Source organism: Pithys albifrons, chromosome 1 (genome assembly GCF_047495875.1).
Source record: "Pithys albifrons albifrons isolate INPA30051 chromosome 1, PitAlb_v1, whole genome shotgun sequence".
NCBI lineage: Eukaryota > Metazoa > Chordata > Aves > Passeriformes > Thamnophilidae > Pithys > Pithys albifrons.
The window spans coordinates 35146542-35163407 of NC_092458.1; the positions used below are offsets into that span (position 1 = coordinate 35146542).

The 16866-nt window shown below is 37.3% G+C and overlaps 1 protein-coding gene across 4 annotated transcripts in view; it reads left to right on the top strand.

The window, feature by feature from the left end:
* Window positions 1-16866, top strand: part of ABCC4 (ATP binding cassette subfamily C member 4 (PEL blood group)) — a 145916-nt gene that overhangs the window by 46171 nt on the left and 82879 nt on the right. For all 4 annotated transcript variants that reach the window (XR_011697161.1, XR_011697163.1, XM_071549439.1 and 1 more), the window contains exons 15-19: window positions 1158-1373; window positions 2943-3083; window positions 4466-4503; window positions 4823-4923; window positions 7874-8020. Coding sequence is in view for 2 of the 4 variants with exons in the window: in XM_071549439.1 (XP_071405540.1) it covers window positions 1158-1373; window positions 2943-3083; window positions 4466-4503; window positions 4823-4923; window positions 7874-8020 (643 nt within the window). In the remaining 2 variants the exon portion in view is untranslated. The remainder of the gene's footprint in view (window positions 1-1157; window positions 1374-2942; window positions 3084-4465; window positions 4504-4822; window positions 4924-7873; window positions 8021-16866) is intronic.

Sequence of the window (16866 nt, forward strand, 5' to 3'; positions counted from 1 at the left end):
TTTGTAATTCTCCTTTTTAATCTTAATAATTTTGAGTCAGATTTTTATTTTTAGTCTGTAAATATATTTTCTGTCTTCTAATTATTATATATTTTTTAATGTTTTATTGTTATTTATGAAATAAGTTGATTTTCCTTGGAATGTCTTCCCTGAAAAATCTATTTCTGAATTTTATCATGCAGAAAAGTAATCTTACATACCGATTTTTATGTGAATTAAAACTCTTATTTCTTCAAACATTTTGTCTGCTTTTGAAGTAAAGTTTTACATTTTCTTTGTTTCAAGTTTAATATAGTGTAAGAAAATTTGGGGATTGTGTTAATGCTTTTGCTTTTGCTCCTGTCTCTTACACATACATATGAATTAAGAACTGTGTCCATTAAAAATGCATTTAAACATTTTTAAATTAAGGCTGAGAAATGGTCCCAGATGCCTTTAAGAATAAGCAGGCCTTCCATGCAGTTGGTTCCTTCCAAACTTTGTTGTACCAGATATTCAGAGGTAGAGGGGAATTGCAAGAACTGCAGTTGGGGTTTTTGTCCCTGTTTTGTTTGTTTGATTGTTTTTTTTAAGGTTGGTAATGAAATATATGAAATTAATTTTGATGCACCACAGAAGTGCAATAAAGGACACTATCTGTCTTTTTCCACCCATTCAGATCTCTTTAAAAGTTACACTAGCTCTTTGGAAATGAGTTTGTGATAGAGCTGTGAGAAGTGTGGAAATGGTCTGTGTTGCGCTTTCTAGGACTGCGAGGACCAGGAAATGAGGATACTGTTTACCCCTAGCCTGGAGTAATATAAAAAGATTGATGGTTGTGTATGTTGTTCAACAGATTGTCCTAAAGCTGCATGGCTTGGCTGTCACCCATGGCTTCTCCAAGGAGGTGATTCTCGCCTGGCTGTGACTGGAGCTTTTGTCATCCTGTTTGTGTGCTCCTTGGCCTGGTTAGCTGCCGGGAGGGGACTCTGGTTAGAGCATAAGGAGGTTATTTCTGCTCCTCTAAGTGAGGTAACAATAGAGGCTTCATCTCAGTTACTGTAGTGGGATGTGTGCTCAGCAACTGCAGAACCCCACAGACAGCAAGGACAGATAGGAAGAATTGTCCTTTACAGAAAGTGTATAATGAAGATAATCAAAGTTTATATTAATTGTAGGGTAAAATGGTGGGGAAAGGTACATATGCAGAGTTCCTGAGGTCTGGCATCGACTTTGCTTCCCTTTTGAAAAAAGATGAGGAGGCAGAACAGCCATCAGTTCCAGGAACCCCCAACCTGAAGTCTTCCCGGAACCGAACCTTCTCTGAGTCCTCTGTCTGGTCCCAGGATTCATCTGTCCACTCACAGAAAGATGGAGCAGTGGAACAACCACCCGTGAGTGCTCAAGGGACGGATGTATCTCAATTCTTGTCTGGGTGGTTTTAACTTAAATTTTGATATGGGCTTTCCCTGCAGCAGTGGAATTTCAGGGATTATTGAATTGCATTATCAGGTGAGAGCTCGTCTGCGGTGGACCTGTGCAGCTGTACTTAGGTGGCAGTCCAGAGCTCTGCACCATTCTGTTCAAACCCAGCAGAGTCAGTTGGTGCAGTTCATCAGCTCTGCTGGATGCTGGAAGCATTCCCTATAGGTGTCCAAAGACACCACACCTTCAGCCTGACCTCTGACCGTGGTGCTTTAAAGGGCCAGTCCCACTATATTGGGTGGATTTTATGTGTTTATGCAGTGTTGAACTGAAACTAACACTTTCCTTGAAATCCTGAGCTCTTGGAAGTGCATGTGGAAGCTTTGACTTTATGCAACGTGTACATTTGCATGGCTGGCATTAACCTACCTGTAAACATACCCACATGATCTTGAGCTGGCCCTAAGGGGGTAACCATTGAACACCACTGCATTGCTCTCACCCCAGCCCTTTTGCTGGTGAGAACAGAAGGCTTTGGTGGTGCCAGTGTGACTTCCAGGTGCCTTGTTATCTCTTGTTCTGCATACTGCAAAAGCAGCCACAAAGTTTCTGTCCCAGAGGTGGTGTTCTGCTCATGCATTTGCATTCCCATAGAACAGTACAGGATCCCTGTAACTCTGTGCTATGGGTATATATTATTTCTTCTCTGTCACGAAAAGCAGGGAGATTTAAAACAAACGAAAAAAAGCTGCAGACTTTTTCGTACTCTTTGGAAGAATGGTTTTATGCTCAAAAGCATTAAACTTAGCTGATCTTATTAATGTCCCAGTGGCAACTTCACTCTTAAACTCATAAAGGTCTGCCAGAATTTTTAGTAGTGTTGGAACTGTTGGATGGGGGCAGGGGAAAGTGGAAGGTGGAGTGGCTGGATATACAAAATTTCTCTTTTCACACTTGTCCCCCATCCATTGTTTGCTTAGTATAATTTCTTGTTTGCCATTTAACTTGTTTTCCCTCTTAACAGATGCTTTATTCGTACTTACGAGGAGATGATTAGAACTTTTTGGGTAATTTGTATGTTTTGGCATAGATTGGTTGATCTTGGTACATACTTGTAGAAGAGTATTTTAGATACTTCTTTTGAAAAGTTGCACACACTTCTATTCTGAAACACAATCTTCCCCAAGTAAAGGCTTTAGTTTCTGAAGCTATTGTGAGTGAAGGTAGTATATAAGAAGAACCTGGCTTAGTGGTCAGAATACATGTTTCTGGCTATATATGAAGTTTTGTTGTACTTGGTGATGCAATCCCAAATAAAATCCTCACAGTCGCTTTGCAGAGTAGATTTTTCAGTATTACTGCACTGAGACCTTTGTGTGTCAAAGCTGTAGTTCAAGTAGTTAAAGTTTTTACGTGCATAATCACTTTATCTCCTTGTTTAATTGTTTGCTAGTTCTGAACCATGACTTTCAAGTGGCTCAGTCTGAATCTGTAACTGCGAAGTTGGTGGGTTTTATTCTGAGGTTGTTATTTTTCAGGGTGAAAATGCAGTGGCTGCAGTGCCAGAGGAGAGTCGCCATGAAGGAAAAATTAGCTTTAAAGTTTACAGAAAATATTTCTCTGCAGGAGCAAACTACTTTGTGATTTTTATACTCTTAGTATTCAATATTTTGGCACAGGTAAGTTGTCGAGAGCCACAAATAATATTATAAATGTGTTCTGCATTTGCCTTTTCCCCCCCTTTGTATCTTTTATTTTCTTTTTGACATAGTGTATACTTGTTATTGTGATGTTTCATTTAAAATGTTTGGGAGCATGGTATTCTTTCGTAATTCTGTAGTGTGTGCAGTCAAATTTTATATGTCAGCATGGAATTTTGGTACAGCATTGAGAGGCCTTGCATGGATCCTTATCTCAGGAATTCAATAAAATAATTATTTTGATAACAATATGACACAGAAATTATAAACCAGTCTAATTTTTTGAGACAGAGAAGAAAATAGTAAGGTATATAAAGTAGCGTTTAGGAAATCTGAGCAGTCATTATATTTCTGGTTGAGGAGGGTAAGGAGGTTTATTGCACTTGGGAGTACAGAATTTGACAGAAGCGTTCAAAGAACAGGTTGTCTGCTGGTAAGCACTGGTTATGAGAAGAGCTACAGGGAGAGTCAATATTTAACAGAATAAGAAGGTGAGGAAGAGGATAGGCAATGTTTGTGCAATGCAGACTGGAGAAGATGTGTAAAATAATTTTTAAACAAGAAAGATTATTTTGATACTTACTGAAAGAAATGATGAGTTGAGAAAGCTGCGTAGAAGATACCTTATTGCCTTTTTTTTTTTGTTTCCTGCTGAGAAAAGCTCAAGCTCATTTAATGGAAATGTTTTGGCTGGATGGAAAAAATAGTCTATATATTTAAACATGTTACCTAATTTTTGCTTGTCCTTCAGTTGAGTCTGTTGGAAAGGCAGTGAAACAAGATCAAATCTCTGTAGTAGAACACCCACAACTTCAAATTCATGTGAACAGAGGTGTATTTTGAGATAAATAACCCTTTTACAAGTTTGTAGTCACCTCTTGTCAGAGAAGGAAAGTGGCAGTGGGAGTTTTCCCTTCCTCTCCTCTCTCATCCTCCTTCAACCCTCTTTCTGGTAATTATCTCTCGTAAACACAAATTTCTGGACTGGTAACATCAGAAAGTTTGTTAATCAAAAAGCATTTTGGAATATCTCTAGTAGCAAATTTAGGAACTGAAAAAATGAGTTCTTTAATGTGAAATTAACATACATTAGGAAGAACTACTATATTTTGTTTGCTGAAGTGTATTGCTTTCCTTTAGTTTGCTATCATGTAAGGTAATTCAAGGTAACTTCTTTCTTTGTAGAGCACCTTCTAATGTGCTTGGCAAATTGCTGCTGGTCTTGAAAGACTGGATGGCATACTTCCCTGAATATGTGATGTTTTCCCAGGGAGCTTGAAAGGATAGCATGGGAGTTTAATTTTCTAAGTTTTTTTTCATTTTGTAAGATGATTCTTGTATTTGTTCCTCTCTTGCTCAAGGTGGCCTATGTGCTCCAGGACTGGTGGCTTTCTTACTGGTAAGTTGATGGTAATAATTGGCCAGTCATTTTTTTTTTCCAGTCAGGTGCTGTTTGTTTAATAGAAATCAGTGTTGTATAGGTCTCTGTAGTAGGGGAACCTGCTCTAGGAAACTTGAAACACACTTGGTCTTACTCCTTGCCTTTCTGCTTGTTTTGTTGGGGGACTGGAAATTAAACTTTATGTTAAGTGTAGACTGTGATGTGTGACAGCATCGATACATGAGCTCTTTTGAAGTAAAGGTTTTGACAGAGTTAAATATAGAAACAGTTAACATACTTACTTGGTGATGGTTATCTTCTGTATGCATTTCCACAGGGCAAACCGTCAAGGAAAGTTGAATCTCACAACAAATGGAAATAATGGAACAAATGAGACTGAACATCTAGACCTTAACTTTTATTTGGGAATTTATGCAGGTATTTATACATGCATATGTGTTTGTGTGTCTAAGGACTGTTTATTGTGTGATTTATCATAATAGAGAGTTTTGAAAGGTATGAAGCGATGGCAGTGTGGGGAAATGTGAATTCTAGCTGCAATGGAGCAGCCTGAGTCTTGCTTTCTGATTAATTGCAATAAGTAAAAATTTGAACAGAAGAGATAGGTTAAATGCAGACTCTTAATTTGCTTTGCCTCGATTTTAGAAAGTTGACTAGGAACAAAGTATTCAAAAAGTCAGTCACCATGAGATTGTGGTTATTGTCTATACTTATAAGTCATTGAGGTAAATATTCAGTCATTATGTGGATGGACAAGAGGGATTAGAAATGGATCCTCATTCTGTGCTGTTCTAAAACTTGGCATGTCTGCATTCCTTCTGAAGTGCCACAGCAAAAGAACCAGTTTCTAAAAAGCACTCTGGATGGATATGCAAAGCAGGTTGTTAAAAAAACATTTCAATGTATTTCAACAGGTAACCATATATGCCTCTGCATATTCAGAAAAGGGTGTTGATCCTTGTATTCAAGCATCCAAATGTCTTGAAATACTGCTCTGAGATAGAGTAAAAATTGCCACAGAAAAATCATGTGCATGCTCTCACATTCTGCTGTTTAGCACTCCTAGTGATGTATGGTTTTGTATGGCACGGTAATTTCTTGATGGAGATGTAAATGCTTGGTGTGAGAAAACAGGTGGAATGCCTGAAGGATATGCATTAAATGTATTCAGAAACATCTCTATGAGTGAGAGAATAGGTGGAGCATTTTTTGTTTGGTTTGTTTTCTGGAAACCATGTGATCTGACAGCTTAACACTGTGCTTGGCCTGGAAAGTAACAATTCAGAAGCCAGATAAACTTAGCTCTTATTTTCTATATATAATGTCTTATATCATGAACCATTCCAGGGGACTGCACAGTATGCTTGAATGTGGCAAATGTGAGTTTCTGTGACCATATAGTCCAAATCACATTATGGAAAATTTTATCCTTTAAGGCATATTTTGTTCTAGATAGTGGAACAACAAAAGTTACCTTTATATTGAAATGTTCAGGTAACTTAGTTAGATGTTTGCAATAGTTGAACAGATGGCATTGACTGACACAGAATTGTCAGTGAAGTTGACAAAGTTATAAAAAGATAGTACATGTCATATGAAATACATGATACATAATAATCCAACTTACCTTTCTCTGTAAATAGTATAAAATAATTTACATTTTTATTTCTGATTTTCAATGTTTGGAAAAAGAAAAAAATGGCCGTAGTAGTTTCTTCCTTGTTCTTGTTGTTTCTATAAGGCAAAGATTTAGAAGAGTAAAATTTCCATGAAACCCTGTTGGCCAGGACTGAGCTACCAATTCCATACCTTTTCTATAAAGCAAATGTTCAAGGGGTACTTAGCTCTCTCTCCTGCTGAGGTTCTAAGCTCATGAACAGGGAAAGCAAAAACCTCTGGCTTGAGACAGACCAGGTGAAGGACTTGAAAGTATGTTTCATTCTTCCTCCTTCTCCCCAGCCATTAGGTCTGTTCAGATGTTTTGTTTCATGAGGGTCATGCCAACAACTTCCAGTGAAGTTGTACAGAAATGTGGGGCTTCCAGGATGTCGTCCCTCTCCTCGTGTTGCTGCACAGACTGCTGTTAGGAACGGGCTGTGCCACAGCCTCCTGCTTAGTACCTTTCCTGATGCCTTTTTGCATGGCACAGATTTCCTGTTTGGGTACATGCAGTTACTTTTGGAAAAGTTGCCTTCTTTTACCTCATTGTACCGGAATACAGCTGTTGGAACAAGGTAAAAAAGCTCTCATTCCAGCCACGTGTTTTTTTTCTAAAAAACAGTGCCTTAGAGAGTGAGAGCAATAAACTGCAAGGAGACAAATGAAATAGTGATACTTTTTTTTTTGTTCCCTGGGAGGTTACAAAAGGAAACAGAGTGGAATAACTTAACCACGTCACATAATTTAAAACTTCCCTTTTTCCCGCTGTTACTATAGCTTTTCTTGAATTGTGTCCAGTTTTAACCTGCCCTTAGAATATGAAATGTTTTCTGTTGATAGTGTCTAACTTCAGGGTGTCCTCAAGGCCTGAGCATTGGGTTTGTAGCTATGCTTATTTTCTGAAGCAGATCACCTGGAGCCTGGAAACACTGCAACATGTAGGGTTAACACCTTCACTGTTACCTTTCCTGACAGGGATTCTGTGCAGCCACATTGGAGCTTATGCACAGCAAACACAACAGCAGCAAATACCATTCTTTGTTTCCATTTTTTGGCTTGTAGCACCACCGTCTTGTAAGTAAGAGTTGGGCTCAGAAGAGAGACAAACAGTTTCTGCAGTCCAATTCCCTGGAAGGGCTCTATTTCACATGACATAAGGAATGCATCTTATAAAACGTTAAAGAAATACAAATAATTTAAATGAATTGGTGTGGTTTACAAGAGGAAGCATGGCATGAGTGGTTTGGGCTGATTGGGAGTAACTCAAGGTTGTCTCTAAATAGCCATGTATATATTACTTGGTTAATACCTGCTGGCAAATGTTGCATCTTCACAGTGACCTCTGCAAGCCACAATTATACATGGCACTATGAAATGAATTTCTTAGTAAGGCTGTTATGCAGAGGGTTTTAATACAGATTTATTTCATGGGTTAAACAGATATTTCCTACATTTCTATAAAATACCAATTCTTTCAAATGGAATAAGAGAAATTGATTAAATTGATTCTGTGATAGTAACTGAAGCTAGTGACAAATATATCCATGTTCTGCACTCAGTCTGAGTCCCCCTAGGCTTAAGTTTGGGTTCTTGCTATATGCAGAAATCAAGATAATTGGGGTTTAGTTCATTTTTATGCTTGTTTGGTTTTTTTTTTCCTTCTGAAAGATTCATATCTTTATGTATGCTCTGTTTGTTTTAATTTCAGGTTTAACAGTGGCTACAATACTATTTGGCATAATAAGGAGTCTTCTGGTATTTCAAGTTCTTGTCAATTCTGGTCAGAATTTGCACAACAAAATGTTTCAATCCATTTTGAAAGCTCCTGTCTTGTTTTTTGACAGAAATCCTATAGGTAAGTTTAATCATAAGAAATACCTCAATATTTAATGTATCCCTGTGATTACGTTAATTATACAATTTCTAGGCAATGACAACTTGATAATGTTTTTGCACGTTTGTGGGATTCTTTTTCTTCTTTTACTTAAACTCTTTCAATTTTTACATAAACTCTTTAAGTGTAATAATTTGAGTTTAAAAGTCAGACTGCCTATTGATGGTTCACCTTTAGTGTCTCCAAATGCAATCTACAGAACAATGAATTCTCTGTAGCTTTGGTGTTGTACATTGACTTGTGTTTGTATTGCTGTTCTGATTTGGTTACACAGGGTGTCTTCCATATGCTGAGTGTGTATGTGTGAGGTTTTTGGGGATGCCTTTCTTGTGCTTTTCTTTGAAAGCTAAACTTCATGAATTTCTTGCCCTTTTAAAAAATAATTTTAGGCATGTATTGTAATGTAGAGTTTTGAGAAACTGCCTAGCTTACTGTCCTTCTGGAATGCACAAAAGGATAAAACATGCAATATAAAACTGTAATCGAGATCCTTATGTTCTTCAAGAGAAATGAGGGAGAAGCTGGAGCAGAGTGAAGAGAATGTAGAAGTGGGGTGGTTCTGATTGATCTAGGCACTGGTTTCTCTCTTAAATAAGAAACAGAAACCTGATGGTCTTCACTTCCTTGGAAAAAGAAGGGACATAAGCTTGTTCTCATACTCCAGGAGGCATTTCATGATTGTCAAGATACATAGGGATGGCTTTGCTGTTTCAGAGAAATTAGTAATATTTTAAGGAAAAAAATACTCATGGAGAAATGACAATGATCTCATGAATGAAACATGCACAGTTTAATCTTAATAAACCCCCTAGAACTGCAGTTTAAGGCTGTGTAACATGGCCTACTTGCACTGGGAGTCTGTGGCAATGTAAATTCAAGGCCATTACAGAGGATTAGAAGGGAAACCATAAGCTCAAGAAACGGGTTGGTGGAGAGCTAGTGAGAGCACATCCATCAGAAGAAATCAGGGTGCTGATGTGGTCTGTTGTCAGATAGGCAAAGATTTTCCTCTTCTCTCTCCTGTGTGTGTGTGCACAGCCTATGCAGTAACTGTATTTTTGAGGGGCTAATCATCTCGTAAGAATGCCCATAAACCTGGCTCATCATAACAAAGTTAGAACTAGTGAGTAAACAGCAGCAACCATGTAGAGTAATACCAGTTTGCTTTGTAAGATACTGTGAAGCTCAAATTAGCAGTGCATTGTTAAACTGACATTCATAAAACCTGCTTATTGCTGGTATTCACACACTGTTGCGACTTACAGATGTGTGTTTCTATTAATCAGTAGATATTTTATAATAGAAGGTTAACTTCAGGATGCATATATTTCTTTCCCTTCACCTTTCTTGTGGTCGTGGTTATATGCCAAAGTACTGCTGTTCTGATCTATAAATCTTTTGAAATAGAAAAATAAAAGGGAGAAGATGACACGCGAGACGATACTCTTGTTCAGAACTGCAGCATGTTGCAATTCTGAAATCCTCTTTGTAACATCTGTATTTCGTTGTCTTACTTAAATGGTTTTAGAACTTCACATGCTATTTTTTTTACTTGAGGTGGGGTGTACTTTTTATGGGGTTTCCCTGTCTTTTTTTAATATGCCTGACTATGAAAGAGATACTAAGAAGAAAACTAAATTATTAAATACTCCTATTTCTTGGCTTGTGGTTGTAATAGCCAAGCCAAAGTATTAGTTTTCATGTCCCATATTAGCAACGGTGATACTGCAGTGTCAGATCTGTCATGTAAGCATCCTCTGTGTTCTCAGTATTTGTGTGAGGTCTCTAAGACCTTAGCAGAAGCAATTGCTTCTTTTGTTGTTTTATTTAATCAGCAATTATCAGAAAATAATCAGCAATTATGGCTAGTATTTTGAACACATGGTGATCTGTATTCCAAAGTCGAGGAAGGAAACTTAAATAAATAGACATCCCAAGCTCTTGGTAGTTCTTATTGGGGAAACAGAGTAATAAGCAGCACCAGGGAGTCGACATTAGGAAATGGAAATGCGTGGTGAATCATGACATGTCTGTCAGCTCCTGACAGTGTAGATCCAGTCATTCTTGGTGAATAAATGAGATGACTTATTTCTAAAAAAATTATGTTTTGTGAATCAGTTTAGGCATGAGCCCCAGCTCTCTCTCTCCAGATTGCATTAGCAATATGTAGGGAGGGAAGGGTTGTAAAGGGAATAGTTGCAAGCATCTTACCAAAATGATAAAAGAATTTTAATGTAGTTTTGGAACCTGGATTACATAGCAGAGAGAGAGTGAAGAGGAATATAAGGACCCCTCTCCTTTCTTCCTTTCCACCTAAGAATATTTGTGTGTACATGGATTTCACCTTTCTGTAATTTGGCATAAATCTAAAAATAGTTAAACGTTACTTCAAGTTTTGCATCAGAAGAACCTTATTAATAGATGACTGTCTGTCTCTTTCTTAATCATTTAACCTAACCCTATTGAGCTGATAATCCTAAGTGACTAAAGTGTATTTTCTTACCCAGCACTCAGAAAAAAATACCCGTTATTTCTTACTGAAATTCAAATGTATCAGCAAATATAAATACAGCATCAGCTATAGAGAAAAACTGCTAAAGCTGTAGTGAAAGCTTGGTGGGTAGTTACGGATTAAGTGTTAGTATTTTGGGCTTTATCACATCTGACTCGTCCGCATTTGCTGACAGAACTTGTTTATTTTTTTGAGTGTAGAATCTGGTTGTCTTGAAACTTCTTTGCTCTCCTGTCCATATCCCAGTAAGGGACTGGCATTCATGTTAAAATATCTATAAAAGGTAGGAAAACGTGGACGTTTTCTATTTCATAGTGAGTGCGTTACATATTTCTCTTCACATGTCACTTGCAGGAATAAAGAGGTTGATTTCTGTGCATGTCTAGCACAAGAGGGCAGCATGATCTGTTTTATCCCAGTCGAGCATTACACGGGCTTGTTGAAAGGATAACAAAGTTCATCTGTTATGTTCTTAGAGATGATGTTTGAGGAGTGAATTTACAACCTCTCCACTGACCAATAGTGATGTAGTTCAATTCAGTTGTCTTTATTATCTGCAAGTGTAATATTTTCTTCTGATCTTTTATACAATAAGCTTTTCAGCTTCATGTAGTGCTGAGTTCAGGAACTTCTCTGGTTTTTGTAATTAGTGGCCAAAAGTCAGATAAGCCTGTAGAGTCGGATGAGTTCCATCAGGGACCTTCTTCAGCCATTAATCGGGGAGACATTTTCAGCCATTACTCCTTTTAGTTTTTTTCTTCAAGGTGTTTGTAACATTTCAAAACAAATTTGTTATAAAGCTAAGTAAAAGGGGCCAGGACTTCAGCAGCAATGACTTGATTTGGGACTTCCCTCTTTTGAAATTAGTTCGTTATTTCTAGTTTAGGAGGTCCTATTTTTGACAAGCTTCAGGGTTTGATTCAAGATTACTTGCTTAGCTTGTAAATCAGCTGTTCTTTTCTGGGATTTAGGGCATGCTAATGGGTAACTATATCACTTTCAATAATGGTAGTTTTAGTGGAGATTGTGTGCAATTCTGAATTGCATTGAGTTTAGGAAGCTGAAACCTGCTGCTTCTCTGCTGATGGGTGCTGTAAGAAATAATGAATGAAATGCATTACTTTGTTCAGATAAGATACGAGTCTCTTCCCCTTCCAGAGATCTGTCTAAAATTTAAATTGAACCAGAATTACTACACAAAAACATTTGAAAATACAGATTTGTTTTTGTTTAATTGTATCACTCCAAACTCTTGGTTCTGACAGTTCATAGAAGGAAAAGAAATGTTTTGGCAACCTTTACAGCATTTCTGGCCGCCTTAGAAATGAGAAGCACTGAATTGTGTGATAGTTGTCCTCCACCTGTTAAATTAACTGGGTGTTTTTTTCCCCACAAATGCTTTGTGGAAGCTTTAAATAAAAATTGATCCCTTTGAGTGCTTACCTAGACTGTGAGATTTGACTAGGTTATAAAGAGAAATGTTCTTTTTTGGTTTTGGCACCCAGAAATGACATACTGAACTGATAGCTAATAGCAGCACATGAAAGCAAACTCCAACTATGAAAAGATAAATATGTGAAAGAAAGCCGTTGTTGTAATGAAGAGTTTGGTTTTCTTTAAGGCATAAGGATTTTAATTATGGTGTTCATAAATCAAGTGTTGAAATGCCTATAATTTGACAGAGAAAGTTTCTTTACAGGATTAAAAGCATGTTCATCAATGCAGAAGTGCCTATCTGCATTTTATCTGGCAGAAGTGTCAAATGGGCAATGTTGTTAAAGTGTTTCAACCATATAATATTTACAACGAATATGATATTTCAGCAGTCTGAAAATTACAATGCTGATAATGAGGTTGTTAAATTATACTTTATCAGTTGGATAGTGAAACTGCGCTAGTTAGTCTGCATTAATGTATGCTTGTTCACACAAGTGAATCTGCTGAACAAGTAGCATGTTTAAACAAGAAATACTGGTCTTAAACCGTGTGATTTACAGTAGGTGGTGTTTTGGCATATCATGCAGTTAACAAGACAAAGCTTCATGTTAAGATATTGTGTTTGTAGTCTCATTCGTCACTGATATAAATATTCAGTAGCAATGCCAGGAAATGTATTGTATTCTTATTTGACTCAATGATTCAATTGCTTTCTTTTTTTTTTTTTTGGAAACTGGATCTGTGCTATCTTTCTGATGCAGTTTTCAGATGTATCCTTGTGGTCAAGATGAATTCTGCAGGATTGTGAAAAAGTGTACCAGCTCTTTTGACAGCTATCATGTTCTCTTAAGCTAATACAAAAAAATACATTGTTCTTAAAGCAGCAGAGGCTTTGTTTTTGACTCTCTGTGCCAGGCTCTAAAGCACGTTCACATATGTGCAGGTTTGTTAGTTTATGTTGAAAAGAAGTCCCTATAGGACAGCCTTTTGTTGTAAAATAAAAACACAGATTCTCTCTTCCGTGTTGGTAATCACTTGCATTTGTTGTTATTAAGATGGCAACACAATGGGTTCCATCAATCATCAAGATCCTTAACAACCACACAACATTGTAAATATTATGTTTGGGTGTTTGAGTGGAACAGCTTGTCACTGAAGTAGGTGTGGTAATTAAAACCTGTTAGGTTGCTACATGTGTTAAAGAAAAAACCCTTTAATGTTTTTTTCATGTAACAATGGCGATATGTACTTTAAATCTTATCAGGTGTGATTATTAAATGATATTTTGTGGGAGTTGCTCATTTACTGTTAGTATTATCATGGCTTTGTTAAGAGTTTAAATAGCTTTATGTTTCCATATGTTTTATCACCATTATGATTCTGTCAGGAGCCTTATAAAGTTGATTGCTATAGGAGTAGTCTTTAAAGTTAGTAAATAGCACTCTGGAGTTATGTTTACATTTAGTATCTATTAGCATAATTCAAGTCTGTCCTATTCTTCTCCACAATAACAATTGAATGAAACTTGGCTGTAAACTTATGAGGCAAGCCCATTACATTTTCAGTTCACTGAGTCAGTGCTCACTCTATTTATGCTTAATACGAGAGATAAAATTAAAAGGTTTATGGAAAAGCTGTTTGTAGGAGGGGACGGGACATTATTTGATAGGGAAGTAGCATGAAGCTTGTACTGACAGCCACTTCCAAGGGCAGTCTCCTGCTTTCCTGGCACAAGATTTCATATCCCTTCATAGAGATTTTCTATCTTCTTCACATTAAGATTCCCTGGTGGGGAAAATGGCCTGCTGTGAAACTCATTTCTGACCATATGCTGACCTGCCCAGATACTGGAAAGTCTAGTGTTTTCATTTGCTAAAGCAACTACAGAGAGAGCTGCTCTTACCCACCTCAGCTGAGCAAAAAGGAGGCATGGAATGTCGACAGAAAAGCCTAATTAAAAATACTGGCTTTACAAGACTGCATAGAAGGTGTTCAGAGACATCTCTTTCCTGCAAGTGTAGTGAGAAAATAACATGGAAGTTTTGCTTTAATTGTTCATAGATGGCAGGCTGTTTTGTTGATATTGTAGGAAAGAGAAAGGAAATGTTGGCTGGAGACATTGGAAAACAAGGAGAGACTGCTGTATAATATTGATGGAAAACTGCAAAGGGCTTAAAAAGAGGACTTAGCTGAGGTGATGCAACTATGAATAAGCTTTTAGAGATAATCCAAAATGGAGTATTTTTTGTTTGTTTTAATAATAACTATTTTAAATATTTACTTTTTTTGTTATTTGTAATCAGCTTAAAAACTGTGGGATGCTGTTACAACTGGTGTGGATAGTGGGGATTGGATATGCCACGAGGATAGAATCTCCTCTCTTGCTCTTCATGTTCTGGATGGGAAATGAACATTTTTGAGAAATAAGGAAAAACTTACCAAAACTCACTTCCATTCTATCTTGAAACAAGGCATAAGCATTTCCAAAACAAATATTTTCAAGAAGAGCAGGATAGGGATAATGAGTAGCCACCATGTATGTGGAACATGGAGAAGGCAGCTCAGATCTTCTCCCTCTCTGATTTAATACAGGCATTGAATATGTGGCTCCCCCATCCCAGCTGTATACATTGGGCTCTTGGCTCTCCTAGGCTTTTTGCTGTGCCGTAACCTTTCATTGCTGTCCCTTATGGACAGACGGACGCAGTTAGATGTCTATGGTGTTTGCAGAGAAACCAGACCATTTTGTCCTTTCCTTTTTATTTTGTCTGAGTAGCTAGAAATTAAAATATAACAAATACTATCACAGTGCAAACTCATTTCATTAGCACTGTTCTGCTTTATACTGCACAGAATTCTTTCTCCCAGGTGACCCTAGATAATCTGCACTGCAGCATCGGATGAATTAATTACTTGGGGTTTGGTTTTTTTTTTTCAGATTGCCAGCATCTTGCAGATTATGCAACAAGTGAAGATCAGTTTGTGCCTGTGGTGATCATGTAGAGTGTTTGGAAACAAAAGGCATTTCTCGATCCAAAATTAAAATTTTAGTGTAGAAAAGAATGGATGTTGTATGTGAATATGCCCACTTTGGCAATCCAGAATAAAAACCAAAGAATAGCAATGACAGTGGAAGCAGAGGTATTGAATTGAACTCATTGTCAGTGTGCTGTTCAGTTTTAAAAAATACAAACTCAACAGTGTCATTACTGCAGTTATTTACAAAAAGTACAATACGTAATTACTTGCTTGCGTCCACCCTGCCTTTGCCAGGTATTATTTTTTTTTCCACTGTAAAAATCATTAGGTACTTTGTGAGAGGCTTTTTTCATGTATTCAGGGAAATACATATGCAGAACCTCCTTCAGGTTTTGATTTTTGTTGTCATTTTATGGAAAATAATGTTATGTTTGGAGGAGGCAACATTGTGACAAGTTGTGTATGTTGACAGCTACCAATCTGAAGAGAGCTTTTCGGAGTGTTTTAAAATAGCATCAAGTATATGAAGAACATTTTTTTTTGTTTCTTGTTTTCTGGACAAAAGTCCTGTAATTAGAGTGGCAGTGTGTAAAGGGTATTAATTATTGCTTATGGCAATACCAGCCTTGAGGTACATAGCTTGAACCTGGAAACTGCAGGTTCATGGAGGTTTGGTTTGAAGTTAATTTAAATTTGAGCTCTTGTTGAATTATTTTCCTAGGTGATTCTTATTTGCATATTATGTTGCCATAGCTTTTGATTTTGGCTTGTGCAGAATACTTAGTTGTCACAATCCCAAAAGTAGGCTGTGAAGTGAGATTTCTGAAAAGTCTGGAGATGCTGGAGCTGCTTTAGCCATTACTCATCTAATGTTGGGTAGGAAATTGTATTCACAGAGCCAGCATGCAAAGCAGACTGTCTGCTGCATGGCAGAAAGGTGTCATAGTCTTCATTCTCAGCTCTTTGGTTCAGAGTAGAAGTGCCTTTTTCATTCAAGAGGTGATTGTGGTTATGTGTTGGACTTTTCAGTGTTACAGAAGTCTAATGAATGACTATTGACCTGTTTGTCTTCTAGTAGTAGGATCCCCTCATCCTTCCTCATTTACCAGTTAAAAAAAGAGAGTATAAAGGTCAGTAATATTTCTCATAGTTCAGAATTGTTTATCATGCGCTACTTGTGCAACATATATGATTTTTGTAACTCAGGGAAAGTTTAAAGTTAAACTCCTTGAGTTCATATTTTTTTCTCTCCACTGGCATGGTCCTTGTCAGTGTTCATCAACTGTGTACCTGAATTCATACTCTGCTTTCCGTGTCTGGAAATGCAACTTTTCCTCTGTCCTTTACACTGTCTAATGCATATGCCATGCCCTTGTTCAAGCATAAATCGTTACTAGCCCGAGTTAGTGTTGAGGCAGAGAGTGCAAAATAATGTGAAAGTGCTTGGAAATCTGAGAAGGTGAAGATTTGGAGCATGGGTGTTCTTGCTGGCAGTTATAAGGTATAATAGATAGAGGATAGATGGCCTAACTCTTCTTTTCCTCGGTTTTCTTTTTATCAGATGTGATGAGATTTCTATGTGTGTGTGGTAAACCTCTTTGTTCTTAATGAAGTTATTGTCTGTTTAATATGCAAATGGTGCAATGCAGAATATTGCTAATTCGTGTGTAGGCAAGAAAAAACGCTCTGCTTTGTGGTAAGCTTCCCAATACATGTTCCTTTGTCCCTGCATGTGTTCATTTCTCAGGATAATTTTGTGTTCATATGTTTGAATGTTTACAACCCCAAATAAATACACTCAAGTCTAAATTATAGGCAAAATTCCTACATCTTATGATGTGATCATTTCTCATACAGGAATACTGTTCCTGTCCCGTCC